Source organism: Mustelus asterias, chromosome 13 (genome assembly GCF_964213995.1).
Source record: "Mustelus asterias chromosome 13, sMusAst1.hap1.1, whole genome shotgun sequence".
Lineage (NCBI taxonomy): Eukaryota > Metazoa > Chordata > Chondrichthyes > Carcharhiniformes > Triakidae > Mustelus > Mustelus asterias.
This window is the reverse complement of record NC_135813.1, coordinates 88,733,285-88,757,836: the sequence shown is the minus strand read 5'-3', so window position 1 is coordinate 88,757,836 and position 24,552 is coordinate 88,733,285. Positions and strand designations below refer to the sequence as shown.

The following is a 24,552-nucleotide window of genomic DNA, read 5'->3' as shown; positions in this document are numbered from 1 at the left end:
CCTAAACACTTCAGGGGAGGTTAATGGTCTGAACATCATGTGGTAACTATACCAGTTGGAACCACTAAAGTCAGTTCAGGAACCCACAATGCTTTGAGATTCAAACCTTCCACTGAAAAATTAACTGAGCATTTCTAAATGTTCTCTCCATTTGGTGTAGCACAGTAAAGTAACTCAAATCTATACAGGTGCAATGCACTGTGGCTTGAGCCAAGGTTGCATGCAAATTGGACAACTTTGATTTACAGGTAAAGCATTTAAAATACAAATGAATGCAAGTTAACAAAGTGATAATTTGAGAAGCTTAATGTATTCAAGGTATTACTTACTTGCTGAATGTGGGCATTATTGGGTCCATTAACAAATTCCTCCAACTCAGACAGACGGTTAGTCTTTGCCAGAGCAAATATCAGCTCCGTCTCTACATAGGACTCCTTGGCTTTCTTCCGAGCCATTTGCAGAAACTTCACTAGATCTTCCCAGTTATCTGAAAGGTCAAATTTGGATTACAATATTCACTAATAACAAACCTATTAAATATCTTAAACAAACTTTCAAAACACTCAAGGGGGTGGTGGGAAATGAATTGTTTGAGCAAATCATCAGGTAGCAATATTGCACAGGTGAACAGATGGGAAAGAATTTAATTGGGTAGTTGTAAGGATGTCAAGCACAGAAGAGTCAAATCGGCTCTTACTGGAAATTCTAGCGCTAATTGAAAACCTGCAGAGTAACAAAAACATTTTGGATAGGCAGCCTTTATTCCATTCAGTTGCTTTTCTTGCTCCAAGTCAGCTGGAGTAACAGCTGCAATAGGGTGCTTGTCATTGTGTAGTGTAGGTGTCCAGCTCACCAACAACCCGTCCTAATTTCCCCATGCTGACACTATAGTTATGAAAACCCACCAATGCCTCTACTTTCACAGAAGTAGGACATTTGGCATTTCAGCTACACCAACCTTTACAGATGCAACATAGAAAGCATTCTTTCTGGTTGTATCACAGCTTGGTATGGCTCCTGCTCTGCCCAAGACTGCAAGGAACTACAAAAGGTTGTGAATACAGCCCAATCCATCATGCAAACCAGCCTCTCATCCATTGACTTAGTCCACACTTCCCACTGCCTCAAAAGCGGCCAGCATAATCAAGGACGCCATGCACCCCAGACATTCTTCCACCAGGAAAAATACAAAAGTTGGAGGAGGTCATGTACCAATTGATTCAGCTTCTTCCCTACTGTCAGACTTGAATGGACCTACCTTGCATTAAGTTGATCTCTCGACACCCTAGCTATGACTGACACTACATTCTGCACTCTTGTTTCCTTCCCCATGATCTACTTTGTCTGTATAGCTGACAAAAATATTACCACGTTAGTGTAGTGAAAAGTCAGTCAAATCAAACTGCAGGACAAGTCACTTCTGATTTGCAGAATGACGAGATTGTCAAAGGATAAAATGGTGGTAGGATAGCAGTAGCATGATAAGGCAGTAAAAAATGCAGCTTTTTGGCTGACACTTTCAATGTTCAACACATAGTTGATTAAGTAGACTCAAGCAAACAAAAAAGATTAAACTTGCAATTATAATTGCACTTTAACACAGCAAAACATCAAGGTGAAATTGGACTAATTGGACTCCAAACCAAGGAGGCCTGGTGAAACAAGGTGGGTTTTAAAGGATGGTGATGGAAGAGTTGGAGAGAAGAAAGAGGGAAGTGGTTTAGGGATGAACTTCCAGAGCTTGGGGCCGAGATGGCAGGGCAATCAAGGTGCATGCAGGCATGCATGCATCAAGGTTGGAGGTGGTTACAGTCACGGGATAAGGGGCAAGTGCAGAGTGATTTGAACAGGGGGATAAAAATTCTCACTTGCTGGTGGACCAGGAGTCAATGGGGGTTAGGTAATGGAGTAATGGGTATGTGAAATGCAAGCTAATTATACAAGTCCACAACCCAGAAACAAAATCAACCCAACTGGTCTATGCTAGTTTACATCCCACACCAGGCAATAAGATACAGGTAGAGTTTGAACAGTTCAGTTAATAAGATGGAGTGGAGCACCCAGCCAAGGGTACACTGGAATGGTTGATAGATGTATTTAAAGGTTTAGCAGATAAGCTGAGGCAGAGATGGGCAATATTATGGAGATGGTAGTCTTGATAATGGAAAAGATATGGGTTGGAAGCTCAGCTCCAGGGCAAGTAGGATATCAAGGCTGCAAATATGGTCAGCAAGGGGATGGAACCAGTGGCAATGCACCACAACAAATGATCTTCCCATTTGAATTCCAGGAATGGATGTTGGACAAGCAATCCAGCTGAGGCAATGGACAGGACATGCTTTTGTCAGCTTATGTGGGACCCTTGGCATGTTTTGGAATAATGGTGCAAGTGGATTAATCTTTCAGGGACTTGTGGGCATGGGAACAGAAACTACTGCAGACAATTCACTAGTTATGGCTGGATAGGAACAGAACCAGGTGAGGATAGCCCCACTCATCTGGCAAACCAAGGCAGCTTGAGGATGGCATAGTTAACAATAAAAGGCTACTGACAGGTAGAGAAGGATAGGGTAACATGGTCACAGCATGTGCTGTGACTTTGATCATACTGTTGTGGCAAGGGCAAGAAACATTGGAGGGAATTCACAAATGGAGTACAGGAAAATTTGGTACATTCAAGAAACAAGGAAAGCAGGCATGGGGATGGGGCTGTAGTTAGGGATGGAGGGGAAAGGGATTCAGATTTCAAAAGGGAACGAACCAGTTATAATAGCAACTGGTTTTGGAGCTGTGGAAATGATCTAATGAGCAGGATGTGTTGAGATGAGGGGAGGCTGGAAGATTAATAGGTCAGGGAAAGAAACAGAATGGATGGCCACATTCTTGGATGTTTTGATTTACATTAGAACACTGCATTCAGTAACAAAGTAATGGATGATTCATTGTCCATTACTTACTGTTCTTGTTGGCTGCTTTCACAACCTCCATATAAGCAGATGGATCATCAGCCTTGATGTAGGAATCTATGGCTTCTTTAACCAGGTCTTTTTGCAACTGTGCTCTTGCCAGCTGACTCCATACAGCTGGCTCATTGCAACGCTCTGCAAACTCATAAGCTCGATCAAGATTTCCAATGTGTTCAATCAGAACCTAAGGATGGAGATCAATAAAAGTTTAAACTAACCATTTTAATTCCCCAAATTAATACCTGTGCTCATCCTCCAAGTGTTTCAAAGTCAGACAACAGAACCAATACACACTGCCAACTTGCACCTAAAGTTATTCAAAGTAATAACTCAATAGAACAAAGAAAACAAATGTTCTTGCCTGCACTGCAGAGGTATTCACATCAAACTTCCGAAAAATTGCAAAGGCTTCTTCAAAAAGCTCATTACTGATAGCAATGTTGGCAATATCAGGAGCATCATAGTTGTCCAGACGATTGATGTACTCCATAACACGGGTTCGATCTGCTTTAATAGCAGTGAGAATCAGTAGGTTCTGCAGATTTCTGTGCATGGGGATTACATTAATCTCAGAATCAATCCCAAAACAAATTTCATTGGCAAATGCAATCAAATAGAAACTACAAAATATTTTAAACTTATTCCATGCACAAGCAGTGACTGAAACTGAATAAGTCTTCAGCTGCAGAAATTCAAAACAGTGGTGGATGTACAGCTCTTCAGGACTTGAAGACCAAGCCCATTCCTCACCCACAATCTCACCATCACCACCCCCTGGATTTAGCAGTGGAGGGGCAACTCCAACACCTGAACACTGGGGTGCCAACTGCCACTGTACTCAGTAGAACTACAATGCCATCAGACCTTTTTTTGGGAGCTAATGCCAATCATCCATTGAGATAAAACCATGCAAATAGTCCATTACAACACCTGCATTTAGCCAATATTTGCAAAATGTTTAATAGATTTACATTGCAAGAATTAGTTTAGGTCAAAATTTTCTACCTGTGTTCACTAAAGACATTGTTATCCAAAACTATTTTCTCAAGCAGTTCAATCAACTCATTGGGAAGGTCTGCAGTCATAAAGGCCTTCACAGTAACAGATACTTCCTCTGGATCCTGGGTTTCCGACAGGGCTGTTTGGACAACCTGAAAAATGTACAAAGTAGTTCAAGAGTCTTACTGCTGAAAATTGTTTGAACCAAAATAAATTCCAAACAAGCTCAATATCTTAGGTGGCCAAAAGATGGCACTCAGTAACCAGGTAAGAGGCAAGATGAAGGAATGAATCAATCATTCTGCCACATCCAAGTCAGGAACAATCAGCAGATGCTCACACACCTAATCTAGCTCAGTGGTGGGCAACCTGTGACCTAGGGCCACATGCAGCCCACAAGACATTTGCCAGACTGCTGCCCCCATGCAAGGTTGACATTCCAATTTCTAACCATGTAGTTTTCCTGCCAGTACGATTGATGTGATATGCATGTAAAGCAAGGGCACATGGAGAGAGAGACAGACATGCTGATTGCACACTGAAATGCTCTGGTGCAAATATATATTTTGTTTATATCAAGTTGATGAGTTCTATTAACAAATGATTTAAACATTTCAAATGTATTTAAATATTATTCATGGAGTCATGGTTAGTGAACAAGCCTGATTTCAATCTTGCAGCCCAGAGATGGAGGGCCACTCACTGGTCTAACAAATTCAGACAGTTAATGGAAATTTGAAGGTAAATTTCTCATTGTAACCCTGCTGAATGCCCAGTAGCAAGGCCAAGTCTCACGAGTAAAACAACTGAACACCTTCAAATGTCACCCTGCTTACAATATCCACTGATGTGCATCTAACAGTTGCTTGGCATTCAGCTCTTCTGGAGTCTGGCATATTCAATCTAGCTGAAAGCTTGCATCAGGTTTCATTAACACCAAAGTGTCCATGTTGTTACACGGAATCCATTTAAGGTGGTGTTGCTAAAATTCAAATTCTTATCTCCATTCTAAATCCACCTATTTTCATTCTAAACCCTTTCTTCATCCAAATCACCAATACTAATTTATTGAGAATCAGTGGCCATCTTCCAGGGATCAGACAGACATCCTGACTGTTCACTCAATAGCTTTATGTCCAGGTGAAATCAGCATACCCTGTGCACAAAAGGTTTATGGTAGCCATGATGTGGCGATTGACTGGGGCAAGAACAGCAAGTCTCAACACCAAGTTAAAGTCCAACAAGTTGTCAGCACAAGCTTGGAGTCTCAGGCTCCTTCACCTGATGGAGCCCAAGACTCCGAAAGCTTGTGCTGCCAAATAAACCTGTTGGATCTTAACCTGGTATTGAGACTTCTTACTGCACAAAGGTTTAAACATGGTACCTTTCTAGTCAGCAAGTTTGATAAAAGTCATGCATTCATTAATTGGGCAAACACAACTTGAAAGTTTAAGACAAAGATAGTAGAACGTAACAGCATACCTGGTCAATCAGCTGTCGTCTAAAGGGATTATTTTCTTCAAGGACATTGGCCCAAAGCTCTGGATCCTTTCTACGTACAAGATAGCGAGCTTCACTCTTGAACAGAGAGTTTTCATTGCAAACCTAAGATTGGATAGTTAAATTATACATTTAAAGGATCAAATTAGCTTGATCTGATGTATTACACCCTACAACTCCATATTTGTCAACACCCTTCTACAAAATAATTAAATTTATGTATTGGATTGAAGATTGGAGTACTCAACTACTGCCTTGCCAAACTGTTCAGGTAAATGAAAGGGACTCCTTTATTGTAGCAATATTGGTAACTATAACAAGTGCATTTTATGTCACAAGTGGCCTAAATGCATTCCAGGTTACTACAATTACAGTTCATAGAAGTTGACTACACCTGCAATTAAATTCAATGCTCCCTTGCACCGCAACAGCTTGTTCTGGTACAAAAGATTAGTTCTGGGTAGCATGAATCAGACCAGCCTTTATCTAGATAGTATCCATCTCAGAGAATGTGCTGTAGGCCAAATAACACAGACGCTAACCTTTATGAGATCCAGATCACACTGGCCCCTTTCATAAGCAACACAGGCCAAATGTGGATCCCTCTTTTCACAGTACTTGCCAACCACAGAGCTATCGTAGAAAGGGTTTTCACGCAGGAACCGCTCAGGATTGTTATTGCTATCAATATAGATCTTTGCCAAAGCATTGTGAGTAGCAGGTTCTTCACAACCTTCATGAATTCTAGCCTCCAGCCATGGAAGCAGCAATTTTAATCTGTAATGAGACAACATTAGTGAGGTCTGATCAAAAACACTTGGTATTTATACCACAATTCTTAGAATTCAACCATTAGCCAAATCAGATGCTACATAGCTTTTTGAAAAGGATAGACCAGTAGAAATGATATTCAAGGCCATTTATACCTCAAGAATTTGTAGATGGATTTCAAAATTTACAGATGGGAAAAGATGGCCAAGGCAAACCCCCAATGTCAGCTGGAGCTCAAAAGCAGCACCTGCCTCAGTCAGAAGGTCATGGGTTTCAAGCTACACAAGAGACAGATAGTCTTGGAGCTGTGAAGAGACTATGTCTGCACCATGAAGCTTCTTGGCACAATTAAGAGTGGGAATTTGAACACTCAAGTGGTTAAGTGCTAATTTGGGTGTTTGATCAGAGGTTGCAGAACGTTTGGAAATTTAAAGTACATTTGTGTTTAAGTTTGCATGTTGGTGGACCTGCTGTGCATCCACTATTTTCTCCAGCTCCCTCAACTTTGTACTCTTGCCAGTCTGTTGCAATGCTAACCAAGCCCCATTATGTACATTACATAGGAATCAGTTGTGGCTCCAAGTCAAAAATAAAAATCCTCATTAGTGCTTTAACCGAAGGACGCCAACAGGTAATGAGAGAGAATGATGGTTCACTAAGTCTCCTGTATACAGGGCTATCTGAATCCTTCAGTGACTAAACATGCTTCCTTCAAGTACTTGAGGGAACGGGCAAATAAAAAACAACCTGATACTGAAGGCGACAGAAGTAGCAATGCCACTGAAAGCCAGCAGGGGAACCCCATTCACTTACCTCAAAACAAAATAAAGAGGCAAGCACAAAATCAACTACTGTAGTTACTGACCTGTTCCTTTTCTCCACTTCACCCACAAGCTCATCAGTTGAAAACTGTCCACGGACTACAGTGATAAGATTTTTAATAACTTCTTCAGAGCAATCCACATCCAGCAGTCCACCCACCACTACTGGAAGCCTGCTAGGATTCACCTGCACACAATGAGACGAGAATTAGCAATATTTGTTTTTGCTAGCATAAGAAAGCTGAAGTGGATTAACTTGGCTTTCAACTCATGAATTTATTCTTGCTTTCCAAGCAGTTACTTTTGCCCAAAAACAGGTCAAATTCTTAGAATAGTTATACACCAGTTAAGAGTTAACATTCAAGATGTCTACTGAAATGTCACCCTATATGGATTTTTTAAAATGTCACACTGCTTTTGCAAGATTTCAGATCAAGCTATGCAAAATGTTACTTATAGAATCAGTACAAAGGAAGCCATTGTGCCTTCTGTTTGAAAATCATTAACTATTCTCTCTACCCCTCAAGGATTTCAGATTCACCTTTAAACAGAGGTACAGCAAGCAATTAGGAAGGAAAATGGCACATTAGCCTTAAGCAAGTCTTAATGCAAGGATGTAGGGCCCTGGTGAGATCACCTTTGTAGTAATGTGTAATGTTTTGGCTCCTTCCAAGAAAGGAATTTGCTTTTGAGGAGCTACAATTAAAGAGGTTCAAATTAATTCCTGGAATGGAGATTGTTCTATAAATATTCCCTAGAGTTTAGATGAATGAGATGCATCACTGAAACAAACATTCTTAAAGGCTTTGACAGGACAAATGTTGGGAAGAGGTTTTTCCTGGCTGGAGTGTTCAAATTGGAGGATCGAAAAATCTCTTCACTCAAGGATAACAAATCTAGAATTGAATATCCCAAAGTACTGTGGATGTTCAGCAACTGTGTGCATTCAAGGCTGCTAGATAGATTGAGAGATTATGAGAATCAGTATAAGAGTTGAGATAGATCACTTACAATCTTATTGAAAGCCAAAGCAGACTCAAAGGGCCAAATAGCTTACTCCATTTGCATGGAATCAACATTTGAAAGTTCAATTCCCAAAATGGCTTTAATGATTTCACTCACCTTCTGGACATAAATTTCAATATACTTCTGCAGGTTGTTGCGGTACAGATACAGAACTAGGTCATGAACAAAGTCAAACCGGTCACACACAATGATAAGCGGGAGCTGGTCAGTCAACTTAGCTTCCTGAAAACAAGGTAAAGAATTACTGTCTGGTACCAGAAGCAACTAAAAATCAGGCTGCAGTGACTCAACTGTTTAACTGAAGCATGAACAGCTATAGAGCCAACATTTTCAAACACCACAAACCCCATCAGTTAATTCCAAACTGGACAAACATCAGTTCTTAAAAAGCCAAAACTGGGCATTCAAGAACAATGCTTAACCACATTTGAAATAACTTGCGACCCTTCGGATTTAGAGTACAAATAAATATTTTAAGTGAGATTACAATTTTCAGTTGTAATTTGAAAAGTTATGGATGTTATATAATCCATAGGGTAGGCAGATACAAAAAATTCCATTTCCCATGCAAAAAATGCTCAATGAACTTCACCAGCCTAATTTGGAACAAATTGCTTCCCCCCACCAAATCCAAAATAAAATTCAAACTTTAACCCAAATTTCTTGATATGCATTCTTCAAACATCATTGCATAAAGATGGAGCAGTGAATGGTATGAGCAGACAAAAACTACTGAAATAGGTGCATCTGGTAAGTCACCATTAACCTAGAGTATACATAAAGATGCTGTACCTCCCTCCACAAAAAAAGGTTATTGGTGTTAGTTGCAAAGGTGTTTTACTACACAACCAATTTAAAAGTTGAAAGCAGTAATTCAAGTCAGTTGCCCAAACTACAGATATATATCCATCCAGTTTAAAATTCTTTATAGCAGCATTAGACAGTGACATTTCAGAATCTGTAGGTAATCAACAGCATGGCAAATTTAGTTTCTGTAAATCTGGTCATGTTTAACCCTGAACATTTCTAACATACCAGTGGAGGAAATAACCTACATGCTACTAAAGTGGCAGATCAATTTAAGACAAATTAACAAACCCAAACACATCCACTTCTGAAAAAAAATCAAGTGAAGATTCTCCCTCTTTCCTTCACTTCAAGAGCTTGTTCAAGGCATCACTGAAGCATTGAAGAGAAACCAGAATAGATCTATCCCCTCGAGAAGATAGAGGCTCGACAGGGACGGTTTTCTCTGGTTACTCAGTTTTGAGCAGTCACAAGATCAGAAGCCAGCCACAGACAGGAGAATTTCTTCACTCATTGACAATCTTTGGAATTCTCGACCTCCAATGCAGCTACACAGTTGGTGTATATTCAAACTGAATAATTTGGAATCCAAGGGAATTGTAGATGAAGTAGGAATGTTTCAGATAGTGATGCAGAGCATGCTGGAGGGGCTGGCCAGGCTATACTCACTTCTAATGTAGGGAAAATGTACCTGCCAATTTTAAAGTTTGTTTCTGTGGGCAATGTGGTGTTTGCCAACTTCAGTGAGCTGAAATACCATATCAAGCAGGAATCTTGAATAGTGGTAAGGGACCTTCACTAGAACTTAAATCAATACCTTGCAGAAGGATAGTCCCCCTGGCCACATAGCACTGATGTGGAGATGCCGGCGTTGGACTGGGGTAAACACAGTAAGAAGTTTAACAACACCAGGTTAAAGTCCAACAGGTTTATTTGGTAGCAAAAGCCACACAAGCTTTCGAGGCTCTGAGCCCCTTCTTCAGGTGAGTGGGAATTCTGTTCACAAACAGAACTTATAAGACACAGACTCAATTTACATGAATAATGGTTGGAATGCGAATACTTACAACTAATCCAGTCTTTAAGAAACAAAACAATGGGAGTGGAGAGAGCATCAAGACAGGCTAAAAAGATGTGTATTGTCTCCAGACAAGACAGCCAGTGAAACTCTGCAGGTCCACGCAACTGTGGGAGTTACAAATAGTGTGACATAAATTCTGATTCTAGGATCGCATGATAAAGACTCAGGAGGAAAAAAGCAGAAATATTTATGTGAAATAGTGTGACATAAACCCAATATCCCGGTTGAGGCCGTCCTTGTGTGTGCGGAACCTGGCTATCAGTTTCTGCTCCGCGACTCTGCGCTGTCGTGTGTCGCATAGCACTGGACATAGCACTGGACATTCAATTAGGCTGCAAGCCAAAACATTTCCAAGAGGCAAGAATGTGACCCAATGGGCAATGTGTTGTTACAAGACTCAAATGAAACAAGATACAATGGCAGCACAAAGTACCTTTAGGAAGTTCTTCACACGTTCTGAATCGTAGCAATTGCTCTCACGACATATACGTTCAACTTCCTTAATTTGCCCAGTCTTGCATGCTGCCTGAATATACTTGAAGTGAACATCTGGCTCTTGGCTGAAATTCACAATGGATCCGAGGAAATAAAATAACCCTGTTGGAAAAAAATGAGGAAATTAGCTCTAAACAAACATTTACTTCATCTGGAATCATTCATCACATTCAGCAGAATACAAGTCAATGTCAGAACCTACTCCATTAGCAGCTCTGGATTTCATGTCCTTAGAGCAACAGCAATCTGCTGCACAGGCTGAGCTATTGGTATTGCTTTGACTTGTTGGCAACATTCTTCAACAAGAATCAGGTTATGTCAAAAGGGGAAAAAGCACATCTCTACACCTGCAATTGATTTTAACCTCTAGTACACAAATGCTATTAGAAATCAGATATTGCCCCAAGAACAGGAGGAAGCCTATCCAACTCCTATAGTCAGTCCTGAAGAATTAGTTCACCCCCCATGGCTCTTTTCTCAAGCAAAGTTTCTTCACACTTACCCCACTAGCAAAATATTAAAATATCTTAATTTGGTTCTTTGAATACTGTTCTGTTGCTGCCATTTTTAAGCACTATGAATATTTTAAGCTACAACAAGTTGAGAAACTCTTAGCAGAAAAAAGTGGATGCAATGAAATTGTACTGAAACAAGGCCACTGAATTTGAATAATGCAGATCGAAAGATGAATGCGCTAGCTAAAGGGTGAAGAAATTGACATTAGATCTGATTAAGTTGCAGAATACATACAATTAGAAAAAATGGTTACTCCAGTTCAATCTTTCCAATTTGACAAAAACAGCAACAGGTTAGAGTGCTGCTGATATTTCTGTCAATTTGCATTAGATTGGATGATTTTGGTTCAAGGGCATCTTGTGCTGTAAAACTGACTAGGACAAAGGTAATCCTGCAAAATGTTTGGAAACGGGAAGTTTAGCAGAAGTTAGGAGTTAATCATGGGTATCTACTGCACAAGGATACAAGTTATTTCCTCAAGCATTCTGCAGTGTTACACTCACTTGTGCTGTAAAACAACTTACCCTCATAACTTTTAAAGGACTCAAAAAGTTCCACCAGTGATTGTGTGCCAAGTTGCTCATGGTACTTGGATGCGACTTGCACAGAAAGCTGAAGATTCTGGCGGATGTTAGCCGACAACATGGCACGCAAGCACTCAAGAGAATCTTCTACAGAGAGTGCGCCAAAGAAGTTCACAAGCCACTAAGAGGAAGAAGAAACAATTAAACACCAGTTTTCTACAAATGACTTATGGATGAATTGGTTAAAACCAGCTGGATGAGATTGCATTTGTACCTCAACAGCTTCACAAATGTAGGCAACAATGCCAGGATGTTTACCATCAAATCCCAGTGGAATGAAATCAGCTAGTAAACAGGCTGGTTAGCCCTGCTGCCTCAGTGCCAGGGACCCAGGTTCAATTCCAACCTTGGGTGTCTGGTTTGCACATTCTCCCGGTGTCTGCGTGGGTTTCCTTCCAGTCCAAAGATGTGCAGGTTAGGTGGATTGACAATGCAAATTATCCCTTAGTGCCCCAAGGTATGTAGGTCAGGGGGATTAGCAGGGAATATTTGTGGTCAGATGCTCTGTTGGAGAGTTGGTGCAGACTCAATGGGCTGAATGGCCTTCTTTGGCACTGTATGGCTATGTGAGAAAACTAAGTCTGCCAGGACACCTGAAGACACCCTGCATAAAGTGCCACAAAATACTGATGTGGAATTTAACATCCATCTCAAATATCATTAGAGTTGGAGATCAACATCCAACTTCAAATCTTGAAAGCAAATGAATTCTGGGGGAAATGATTCAATTCTAAGGGTATATTCCCTGAAAGATCTTTTGGGTGTGGGAGAAATTAGAGCCAGGATGGCTTTCAGCCAGGGTTACTGGATTTCAAAACTGGCTGACCCAGGTAAATTCCCATTGCTGCCCTGACTCAGCCATGATGCTGCTCTGCAATGACCATTCCAATAGATGAACGCATTAAAAATTTGCAGTTGATAAATGACTTGAGCCAGACCCAGTTTAGGAGGCAATGCTTGAGCTGTTCATTTAATCCCCCCCTCAAAAATCCATGTCACACATGGCTTTCCCATCTTATTGCAGGGTGTGGACCTCTACAGTTCAGTAACCAGGGACATGTAAATCCCACAGGAAGCTAGTACTCATGATCAACTCAGGAAAAATTGCCAATGGTTTATAAACATCCTGGCTGACTTTCATTCACACAAGCCTGAGAATTTTAATATCCTTTCTCAGAGTTAGCCAATAAACAGCAAGATCTTAAATCAATCTCCTTGCTTACTCCAATTCAAATTCCCCAAAAGGGGACATACAAGTTGTAAACTGACAGACATCACACCAGATTTCAGGCCAGGCTCGGTTTCTTAAATTTTACTCCATTCTTAGAAGTAAAAGCCAATGTGTGGGCAAGCCCAAATCCTTTCCTGGCTTGCTCCAAAAACTAAATAGAATCCCATTCATGATCCCCACAAGACATTCAAGCCAATAAGAAACAGCTTTGCATTCCATCTTGGGGCTTGATCTTAGCCAGCTTACTTGCCTTTACTGAAGGAACCAATTCCATGCAGCCATCCTACTTTGCATTTATATATCCTTTAACCATGTCTACATTCCAACATGGCTACTTTTAAATGGAAGGTATTTAAGAAACAAGCAACCCCATAATTATTGCTCATGCAAAAGTCAATGTTTACTGGATTGCAGTCTTAACCAATAACTTGTACTACATTAAGTTGCAAGTCATTTGGTAACTGTCAGAATCATTAAACAGTTTTAGGAAGCCAATTATGATACTGTAGTCTCCAAGTGGTCTTATACATCCAGAAGCCACAAGAGGCAGCAATTGTCTGATTAAGGGAACAGAATGCTGAATTAGGAATTTGAGACAATGCCAGTTTGCCAAGAAAAAGCCTTGCCTCTAACTCTGACGGTGTCATAGAGACAGCCATGTCAAAACTGTATTTGACTGTTAACCTTTTATTGCCTGCCCAAATAAGTTTTGTATTAGGGAAACTCATACCTCAGGGTTCAAAAGGTGAGTGTGCACAACAGCACGCTTAATATCGTACAGATCTGTATAGTGCTCCAAAGCCCTCTGCAGCAAACCAGCTTTTTCACATAGCTGGGCAATATGGGCACGATCATAGTGAGTGAACATCTGGTTTCCAAGGATTGCATCAGCAACCTGAAGAAACAAAGTCCTATTAGTAAACACATTATTGCAGTTCATGGAGTTATATGGATGACTAATCAGCTGTTACAATTGACTAGATTAAGATGTAGCAATACAGAGGTCATATTCTAGACAGTCAGCATATCGTGCACAAGATAGCAAAGCAGATCTTTCAGCCCTTGAGAATTGCTGAATTAGCTGCAAGTACCTCTGGCTTTTGATTATTAGCCAACATTCAAGTTAGTGCCCAACTAGCAAGGACATCAAAACAGGTAGTTATAGTCAATAAGTGTTGTAATTTAGCAAATTTACACTTCAATTAAGATGGTGGCAACAGTTCGATTATACAATATCCAGTAGATATTTTCTGGTTCACGTGGATGGGTGGCAGTGGCTAGCACTGCTGCCTTACAGCACCAGGGTCCTGGGTTGGGGTCACTGTGGAATTTGCACATTCTCCATGTCTGCATGGGTTTCCTCGCCAGGTGCGTACCCCCCCCCCCCCCCCGGCAGCAAGTTGCAGGCACCCACCACTCAAACTTGCCTAGTACATCTCCTTTAACCTTTGCCCCTTAATAATCTTGCAGACTTCTATCAGGTTGCCCCTCAACCTCCATCATTCCAGTGATAACAAACCAAGTGTCTCCAACCTCTCAGCTAATGCCCTCCATACCAGGCAACATCCTGGTAACTCTTCTATACCCTCTCCAAAGCTTCTACATCCTTCTGGCGTCCAGAATTGAACACTATTCCAAGTGCAGTCTGACTAAGGTTCTGTAAAGCTCCAGACACAGAACAGCCATGGGGACCAAATTTGCACCTCAATATGCCAACATCTTCACGCACAGGTTTGAAGACCTCTTCACTGCACAGGACCTTCAACCAATGCTATACACTAGATACAATGACATTTTCTCCCTTTGGACTCATGGCAGACAATCACTGAAACAACTATATGACGACAACAAGTTCCATCCTACCAGACTCACCATGGACTACTCAGTTGCATTCTTGGACATGCATCTTCATCAAGGACGGTCACCTCAACACCTCACTGTACTGCAAGCCCACAGATAACCTCATGCTCCACTTCTCCAGCTTCCACCCAAACACGTTAAAGAAGCCATCCCCTATAGACAAGCCCTCTGTATACACAGGATCTGCTCAGAGAATTGCAACAGACACCTCCAGACACAATGATGCCCTCATAACAGGATATGGTGCTCGACTCGATCAACAGTTCCGACACGCCAGTGAAAAACTGGACCGACCTCCTAAGACAAACAGGACATGGTGGACAGAGTACCCTTTGTTGTACAGTACTTCCCTGGAACAGAGAAGCTATGACATAGAGCCTTCAACATGACATTGATGAAGATGAACATCTCGCCAAGGCCATCCCCACACCTTGCCTTCAAACCACACAACCTCAAACAAACCATTGTCTGCAGCAAACTACCCAGCCTTCAGGAAAAGTGACCGTGACACCACACAACCCTGCCACAGCAACCTCTGCAAGACATGCTGGATCAACATGGATGCCATCATCTCACATGAGAACATGGTACATACACTTGCAACTCAGCCAATTTTGTGTACCTGATATGCTGCAGGAAAGCATGTCTTGAGGCATGGTACACTGGGGAGACCATGCAGACACGACAGATGAATGAACACTGCTTGACAATCACCAGGCAAGAGTGTTCTCTTGTTGGGGAACACTTCAGTGGTCACAGGCATTCGGCCTCTGAACTTCAGGTAAGTGTTCTCCAAGGCAGCCTTCACGACAGTGCAGAGTTGCTGAGCAGAGACAGATAGCCAAGTTTTGCACACGAGGATGCCCTCAACTGGGATCATGCCACACTATCTGTAACCCCCATGACTTGCAAAATCTCACTGTCCTGGCTGGAGACAATACACATCTCTAACCTGTGCTTAATCCTCTCTCCACTCACATTTAAGACTTGATTACCTGAAAAGACTTGCATTCCAACCATTATTTTGTAAATTGAGTCGGTGTCTTTATATGCCCTGTTTGTGAACTGAAATCCAACTCACCTGATGAAGCTGCACTTTGAAAGCTAGTGGCTTATGCTCCCAAATAAACCTGTTGGACTTTATCCTGGTGTTGAGACTTCTTACTGTGCCCACTCCTGTAGCCAGTGAGGATACGAAGATTTCTCTCAAGGCCCCAGAAATTTCCTCCCTTGCCTCAGTATTTTGGGTATATCCCATCAGGCCCTGGGGACTTGTCTACCTTAATGTTCCTCAAGAACCCCAATACCTCCTTTTTGATCTCAACATGACTATCTACACACCTTTTCCCAGATTAATCATCCACCAAGTCCTTCTCTTTGGCAAAGTACTCATTTAATACCTTGCCCATTTCCTTTGGCTCCATGCATAGATTCCCTCCCATCCTTGAATGTGTCAACCCTCAATCCAAGAGATGTGTAGGTTAGGTGCACTGGTCATGCCAAATTTTCTCCCTCCCAAACAGGCACTGGAGTGTGGCAACTAGGGGATTTTCACAGTAACTTCATTGGTGAGAATGTAAGCCTACTTGTGACAAACAAACTTTAAAGGTTGCATGCAATCTGAAACTTAAGCAGTATTCAAACTAGTATAGGCAAGTCAGAATTCCAGGTGGTAAATAGCCAGGCTATGGATGGCATTGCAATATTAAATTGATCTAAGTTTAGATAAAGAAATCCAATATTGAGACTAGTGATTGCACCTTGACCAACATGTGAATTTAATGAATCACACATCAGAAGTGGGAACTTTATGAAAACCCAATTGATTGGACTTTGTAATCTCAGTATGGCCCCCAATGCTTTCCACAAACATACTCCATTCCACTTGCCCCAAGAACCAAGGCCATGGCCACACTGCAATGCACCAAATTTGTTAATGCTTTGGATGCTCAACATTGCACTATATCAGTGTACAAACAATGCTACTGTTAATGGCTACTTCAGACAAAATTTAGCTTTGTCAGATTAGCATTTAGCCCTTGATGCTGCAAGGAGAGAGAAGGATAGCATTGGAAAAAAGTCAATAATACTTTTATATTCAGAACATTAATTCAATAACAGCAAGATGTCAATAGACCAAAACAGGGACATTTATATAATCTGTACGTTGCCAATTTATCAGTCCAGAAATAATGCAATGAACACCAGTGAAGGACATGGGATTGTGTTCTCAAACTCCTAGTATAGCAAGTTAGTAAAACATATTTCCCACCTGTGGTGCATGAATCAGATTCATTTCAAGTAGACGGGTTTGTAAGTGACCCTCAGAAGGTCTATTATTCTTCAAAGCATCCAATAGGAAAGAGGTACACTGCTGGATCAGGTTATTCTCCATAAATATATCCACAATCTAGGAGGGAAACACAGCATTAACCTTCAGGAACTGTCACAGCTTCTCAGTATTACAATTGTCAGTGTCCATCCACATTGATCAAAATAAAAAATTGCCAGATTTGAATCTTGCTGAGAGTCAGCCAATTCTAGCCAGGGAAGCTGCTCTATCAGGAGGCAAGATTCTTGCTCTGGACAGTTACCTAGCTGACTCAAACAAAGGACAAAGAAAAGGCTTTGACACTCTTCACAATCAGATAGCCTGCTGACAATTATAGGCTAAACTTTGATTCAGAGGCAGGAGTGGTACCAATTGAACCACAACTGACAAGGTTCCAAGCTCAAATCCACCCATTCAGCACAAGGCCCACACTCCCATGCAGAACTGATGGTGCACTGTAATGAGGGAGGTGCTGTCTTTTTGGGCGAGATGTTAAACTGAGATTCCATTTGCTTGCTCAGCTGGATGTAAAAAAGGGTCACAGGGCTCTATTTCAAATAACAGGACTGGTGTTTTAGCCAATATTTATTCCACAAATAAGTCGTCAATAGTAAAAAACATAACTCAAGGAATGCCATTTGACAGGCATCAAAATGTGCTGTAGAATCCCAGTTTGAGCAGAGGGTTAGGTATGCAGATATTCAAAGCATGGTCATGAGGTCTGGCTTAATCACTTATCTGTGAAGGTCACTGGAAGATAGTAGAGTTTAAGGAAACTATTAGTCAAACTGTTAGTGTAAATTCACTTGAAAGTCACTCAGCATATCTAGGTCTTAAAGTTCTAAATTTAAAGAATTTCAGCAACAAAGTCCAAAAATCAAGGATTCTGTCATCATGAGCATTCATTGGTCCATTATATAACAGGGTAGTGTAGTTCATTCAATTTGGATAAAGATTACTCAAATATCTTCATTTCTGCTTACACAAAGCTTGATAGTGAGCCCAGAGTCCAACATGCTGCTAAAAATCATAAGCCAGCCTGCACCATTGCATTAAAGCACATCACATCTGCCCAAAAATAAATTTCTGCATTTACACTTCTCAAAGTTTACAGAAACAGTTAAAGGTTGCAGAAATGGCAGCAGTGGTTAGCACTCAAAGTGCCAGGGACCCAGTTCAATTCCAGCCTTGGGTGAGGTGTGTGGAGTTATGTTCTCCCTGTGTGGATTTCCTCCAGCTGCTCTGGTTTGATTTCCTCCCACAGGCCAAAGACATGTAGATGGATTTGCCATGGCAAATGTGCAGTGTTATGGGGATAGGGCAGAGAGAATGGACTTGGGCAAGATGCTCTGTTGGAGGGTTGGTGCAGTCTTGACCTTCTGCACTGCAGGGATTTTATGGTTCTAACTAAATGCAAAGCTGCTGCTCAAATTGGATTGTGTTTGATCCTATAGGCCACATTAAATAAGGAAAAAAAGTGATTTCATCCACATTTTTATTAACCAAATCTATACCAATTCCCAGAAACCAACCCCCCACAATAGTACCAAAAATCAAGTTTGACTGAGCTCTGCTCAGCCCCAGCTAATCAGCTGGAGGCACACCGATTACATCTAAAGTTTTGATTAAGGAAAGCAAAGCTTAGACAAGTTCTGTAACTAACCTGATTGATATTAGCTAGAGGTTCCTCATCCTGGACAAGCATCTGTGCAAACTGAAGCCCCTGGTCAGGGCTCACCCGCATAACATTTCTCAGCAGGAAAACCCAGTCAGGAGTGTAACCAACCTGTCAACACAAAGCACAATGTGACGTCATGGAAAAATATCTGCTGATCTCAAATTATAAATGGCAAGATAATTTTTGCTGAAACTCCCATGAAAACCAATACACATTCTAGCACATGAAAATTTACAAAATAGTTATTTTAATGTATAGTTTGTGTAGCCTCCAAGCTCAAGCATTTACTAGCATTGCATTAATGAGTTATACATGAACAAACATTTAACAGGCACCATTTCCAGTGGAATAGGCAAGTCATTTAGGATTGAAGAAAATACCTTTTTTGCATAGAGAACAATTTTTTGGAATTGCCCAGTCTCTGCAAAACACTGTATAACTTTAGTTGGCACATTGGCTCGGAGATAGACACTCAAAGCTAGTGTGGGATCAGCTGTCTTCACCAAGTCCCCCAGCTCCTCAGAACACTCCAGCTACAAAAGTTCAAAGCACAGAAAAAAATGAATTACTATAGATGAAAGTGGATGCAATCCTCTTAATACTTAAAGCTGCATTTATAATATACTCTAGGCCCTGACAAGTCAGCCCCATCTGCCCCGGTAGAGACAAAACTGGTCACCTTGTCTTCTTTCAGCCATTTTTCCAGCAGCTGTTTGCGGCCTTGCTGCAGGACTGGTCGGCAGAGTTCCAATGATTCATACTTGTTCAGCTGTCCCTGATCAAGGAGTATCCCAAAATACTGGAGAAGAGGCGAAGCTTGCCCTGGTTGGGCCGGGACAGTCTGGAATTTTCTAATGGTGTCTGGAGTCCGCAGAATACCCTAATAAAAAAGAGACAGTAGTAACCCCAGCTATAGCATTTAATGTCACAGCACTGCACATATTTAACATACAACTCTTACCCACTGCACATTTCAGGCTCGAGTTCTTTGTGTACACTCCCACATGCACACTATTACATATAATTTTAGGATCATGCTCAAAGTAGTTGGAAGCAAATTAATTTAGTTATCACCACACTGGAATTTGCTATTAAACACAACTGACATACAAAATATCTGACTACAAGTCCACAGGTTCCAAGCTGTTGCACCACATGGACCCAGTAGTAAAACAGATTTGCTGACTTTTTCAGGATGCAGAAGTGGATTGACGAAACAGACCCATGCCACTAGAATTTACATAGAACCCAGAGTAAATAGGAGGGGTGACCAAAAATCTTGGTCAAGGTGACTTTGAGGTTACTAAAGAGGAGGAATTTATAAGACTGCAGTCAGGAACAGAGTTTGTGGGAACAAACAAAGGAGAATTTCACAATAACTTCATTGCAGTGTTAATGCAAGCCTTACCTGTGACTAATAAAAAAGCTGAAGAATGGGCAAGGTAACAAAAGGATTAGATTTTAAATTTTTCATTTTTGTTCCAAGGCACATGTGGGGTGGGGGAGAAAGAACCATGGGTCATTTAGGTCAGTGGGAACAGGTTTTTAGTGTCACAAGTGAGCTTACATTAACACTGCAATGAAGTGAAGGGGAAAATCCCCTAGTTGCCACACTGATGCCTGTTTGGGTACACTGGAGAAATTTAGCATGCTGATGCACCTAACCAGCATGTCTCTCAGATTGTGGGAGGAAACCTACACAGACATGGGGAGAACATGCAAACTCCACACAGCAACCCAAACAAGGAATTGAACTTGGATCCCTGGTGCTGTGGGTAGCATTGCTGCCTCACTGTACCGCACCATACAAGCAGTTCTGGAAGAGTGAACTTAAATAGCACCAAGGAAGAAGATCATAATAGAAACCCTACAGCACAGAAAGAGGCCATTCAGCCCATCGAGTCTGCACCGACCACAATCCCACCCAGGCCCTACCCACATATCCCTACATATTTTACCCACTATTCCCTCTAATCTACGCATCCCAGGACACCAAGGGGCAATTTTAGCATGGCCAATCAACCTAACCCACACATCTTTGGACTGTGGGAGGAAACCGGAGCACTCGGAGGAAACCCACGCAGACACGAGGAGAATGTGCAAACTCCACACAGACAGTGACCCAAGCCGGGAATTGAACCCAGGTCCCTGGAGCTGTGAAGCAGCAGTGCTAACCACTGTGCTACCGTGCCGCCGATCATTGGAATACTAAATCTAGCTTCAAGAATATAACGGTACAAGAGTTTAGAGCAGGTAGAAGATATTGGGTTGAAAGCTCAGCTTGAGGGTAAACAGGATGTAGGAAGTTTGCAGCAGTCTGATAGTGAAAGTGGCTGGGGCAGGGGAGTGGGGGCAGTGTTGGAATTGGGTATCTTTGGTTGCTGTTCGTAAAGGTAAAAAAGGTACTAGTGGTCCTTTGAGGATAATTCTAGCACAGAATGGAGAGAGAAGGAAACCAATGGGATGGTAATGGCAAAACTAGCCAAGAAAAACAATGGGAGAATGGGTGAAAATAGGCAGGGAAAAAATAATGGGCTGCTTATCTGATGTGGCAGCTAAAATATGCACATGGAATGCAAGTTAAATTCAAATTAAACAAGCATAGCAAATATTTGCACTGCTTCTGCTCTGTTCAATGTGAATACCCACATCATTGCTAGAAGGCTTGTCCATCCCTCAGGTTGGAAAATAAGCTAAGTGGAAGCTGACAAATTCAAATCCAGCAAACATGGTGTCTAAAAGTGCTACTTTTCAGTTCAGATCAAAAATTCATTACAAATTGGAAGTTACAAGAAAAGGTCTATTTTCACAGTCAGTGGCTATGAGGAATGGGGGTGCAGAATGCACACACCTTTGGTGCAGATGCAGCTACTTTAGCAGCTTCAGCATAGCTTCCTTGAACAAACAAGGTATTAAACTTTCGCGCAAAGAGCTCTTCAGCACCAGCAAGATTGCTTCTTACAGCCATACGCAGAGCCAAGTCTGGGTTTTGGAGCACGTGAGTGGCATAGTTAACAATATTTTCTTCTTCCACACAGACAGATAATACCTGCAAGTAAAAAAAATGCTCGATTAAGGAACAGTATACAAAGACCTTTATACAGGTGACAGTAAAATACAAGCAAATCATGTGCAAAGTCTAGTAGAATGTAATCTGCACCCTAGTCACATCCAAGAAATCTCAACAGGACAGTTAAATAGTAATGGTAGTACACCCCAGGCTAGAAAACGATACTCATCTATACATATGCACAGAGCAAGATCTCTGTCAAATATTCTGCACTTGCTTTCCACATTACACCTAGGAATGGATGAAGTGGCTTTTGCAGTAAAATGTTCCTGTCAAAAAAGTGGAAATGAGTATCCGGACTTTGACTTGTCACATCCAGTTTGTGATTCAGGGACACTATTGCAAGCATTTAATGCTATGCCCTTGCAAGCCAAACATTATACAGGAACAATTAGGAAGCAGCATGTTAACTATAAAAAGGAAACTTATCAGCTGCCTCATTGAGATTGAGAAATGCGAAAGCCTTCAGCAGATAACATACCTGGCCTTTTTTATTGACTCCAATAATACCAGATGTAGGTTCGTGGGGAGCAGTCACAAAAATGGTCTCAGCACTAATACGGTTCATGTAGATACAAGCACCAGACTCCAAATCATACAAGTGAATGTAACCATATTTGGTGATGAGATATATAACCCCATATTTTGTTCCAATCTACAAAAAGGAAAACATTCCAATCATACAAAACTAAATTCCATTGCATTTCACATATAGAAGTGAATATGTGTTCACCTTTGGAATACCAAATACAAGGATATGTCAAGCACTAGGGTGGGTGGATGTGACCCACTAAAAAGATCATAAGACCCGAGTCCTGGGACACGACTGCCCTCACCTGTCATTAGCAACCACACCCAAGGCTTCAGTTTCAGGTTTTTGCCAAATGGTCACTACAGGAGACAACTAGTGCAGTGGATTGATTCAAAGCAGAGGGCTGTGAACTGTAGAAATGCTTGCTGCTGTACCATAGGATCTTTGAGAACCTTCACTTGTGCAGTTCTCTAAGTCACAGATTGGTGCTGTTGTCTCAAGTGTTTTTATGCATAAACCAGGATGACTTTATTGTTGTGTGCCATTCCATTACAAAATTTACAATGACTCAAGGGTCTAACCTCAACCAGGGATACTGTATACTGCAGGTAGGGGCAGAAAGATAATCTTACTTTTAATTGGTCACAAATTTCTTTTCTGTGAAGAGAAGAATTATTCACACCCATCTTCATGTGATTAAGAGGACACTTACACCAGTTAGAGTGCAGTGACAAAACAAAAATGCTGGAAAATCTCAGGTCTGATGGCTCTATTCTCTCCCCAGATGCTAACATTTTGAGTCTGGATGACAAGTTAGCTCTGTTCTCTCTCCAGAGATACTTTCAGACCTGTTGAGATTTTCCAGCATTCTATGTTCTTGTTTCAGCTTCCAGCATCTACAGTAATTTACTTGTCAAATGCAGTCTTCTGGCAGAATGTGCTGAACTTGCTCACCTTGCACTAGCTCTGTATTATGAATTGGTTAGTAAACAGCTACTCCTGTCTTGTTTTTATTAAAATTATATAGTGTGGCCAGTGAACCTAACCAGCATGTCTTGGACTGTGGGAGGAAACCCTCACTGGGAGAACATGCAGACTCCAGGTGACCCAAGTCAGGAATTGAACATGGGTCCCTGGTGCTGTGAGGCAGCAATGCTAATCACTGCTGCCCCAAGGAAAGCAAAATTGCACCTGTAGAATTCATGCCAAGACAGCTGCACATTTTGCTCCAATAGTGTACAATATGTAGTGGCTGACCTCAAACAAAGTTTAAATGAAGTTATTTACCTGCATTGCTACTGGAAAATCAGTTTGGGCCTCAGGAGGGAAAAACACATCCACTGCTCTCTTCGTGAATGGCTGGTTCCCAGCAGCTGGCTGACCTACTTCTATAATATGCAACTGCAAGATATTTTACAAGTCAGTTTCAGAAAGCCAGGGCATACATTTTAGCTACAAAAGACAGTAATATAACCAATTCCCAGGTGGATTATCTGGGAAGTGATACATCATATTGCATAACAGTTACTCATGATACCATCTTGCAGCAATGCTGTTTTCTACAGTAGCTTACTCAGGACAATTCTGGAGGTAATTATGGACTTGTAGATTTAAACTTAAACACTAAAAATGTGAAAGTTTGAACTGCCACCAGAACGTCTCCATTAAGCAGAAACTGACTTTGCACCTTACCTTCCCTCCAGCCTGACTGCGGACCGCAAAACAAAAGAGGTTTGATGGTGCAGGATTCTCTTCCAATTTGAAGTCAGCAAAGGCTGCAGCATGCCCCTCAATCGGTTGAGATACTTTTCTGTCCACAGAGTACAACTGCATTGCACCAACTACTCGGTTTTGCTGAAATGAGGAAGAGACAGTTGAAAGGAGCAGTCAGTTGGGCATGGTCAGCTGCTGGCACTATTCACATCAGCCTTGAGCAAGGCAGAGTGCACTTACCTACAACCCACACCCAATTACAATACCACTACCAAACGGCTGAATTTATTGCCCAGAACAACTAGCAGACTATTGTGGATTGGAGTAATATTCCAATCTGGCACTTGACTGGTTAAAATATGGAGCAGGTATTGTTTCCAGATCAGTGGTCATTTTGCATGTATTTCCTATTTGACAGCCAAGCTATACACTTCACCACAGAACCCAATTCATACCCAGTGCCAACTGATAATTTGCCTGCTGATTGTAAGAATTAGCATGTGAAATGAGCCTGGGCAAACTTCAACCCAATTGTTCTGAAACAGAATTGTTCGTGGGCAATCTTAAACC

At 41.5% G+C, this 24,552-nt stretch overlaps 1 protein-coding gene across 4 annotated transcripts in view; it reads right to left on the bottom strand.

Annotated features, from left to right (window-relative positions):
• The window catches only part of cltcl1 (clathrin, heavy chain-like 1), a 62,306-nt gene that overhangs the window by 12,194 nt on the left and 25,560 nt on the right, over positions 1 to 24,552 (bottom strand). For all 4 annotated transcript variants that reach the window (XR_013499393.1, XM_078227241.1, XM_078227242.1 and 1 more), the window contains 19 exons: positions 23,962 to 24,123; positions 23,557 to 23,670; positions 22,219 to 22,392; positions 21,519 to 21,716; positions 19,347 to 19,547; positions 19,048 to 19,200; positions 18,653 to 18,775; positions 16,930 to 17,067; positions 13,528 to 13,692; positions 11,507 to 11,687; positions 10,405 to 10,568; positions 8,180 to 8,305; positions 7,102 to 7,244; positions 6,008 to 6,242; positions 5,448 to 5,570; positions 3,972 to 4,117; positions 3,328 to 3,511; positions 2,958 to 3,150; positions 330 to 487 (listed from right to left, as the gene is read on the bottom strand). Coding sequence is in view for 3 of the 4 variants with exons in the window: in XM_078227241.1 (XP_078083367.1) it covers positions 330 to 487; positions 2,958 to 3,150; positions 3,328 to 3,511; positions 3,972 to 4,117; positions 5,448 to 5,570; positions 6,008 to 6,242; positions 7,102 to 7,244; positions 8,180 to 8,305; positions 10,405 to 10,568; positions 11,507 to 11,687; positions 13,528 to 13,692; positions 16,930 to 17,067; positions 18,653 to 18,775; positions 19,048 to 19,200; positions 19,347 to 19,547; positions 21,519 to 21,716; positions 22,219 to 22,392; positions 23,557 to 23,670; positions 23,962 to 24,123 (3,081 nt within the window). In the remaining variant the exon portion in view is untranslated. The remainder of the gene's footprint in view (positions 1 to 329; positions 488 to 2,957; positions 3,151 to 3,327; positions 3,512 to 3,971; positions 4,118 to 5,447; positions 5,571 to 6,007; positions 6,243 to 7,101; positions 7,245 to 8,179; positions 8,306 to 10,404; positions 10,569 to 11,506; positions 11,688 to 13,527; positions 13,693 to 16,929; positions 17,068 to 18,652; positions 18,776 to 19,047; positions 19,201 to 19,346; positions 19,548 to 21,518; positions 21,717 to 22,218; positions 22,393 to 23,556; positions 23,671 to 23,961; positions 24,124 to 24,552) is intronic.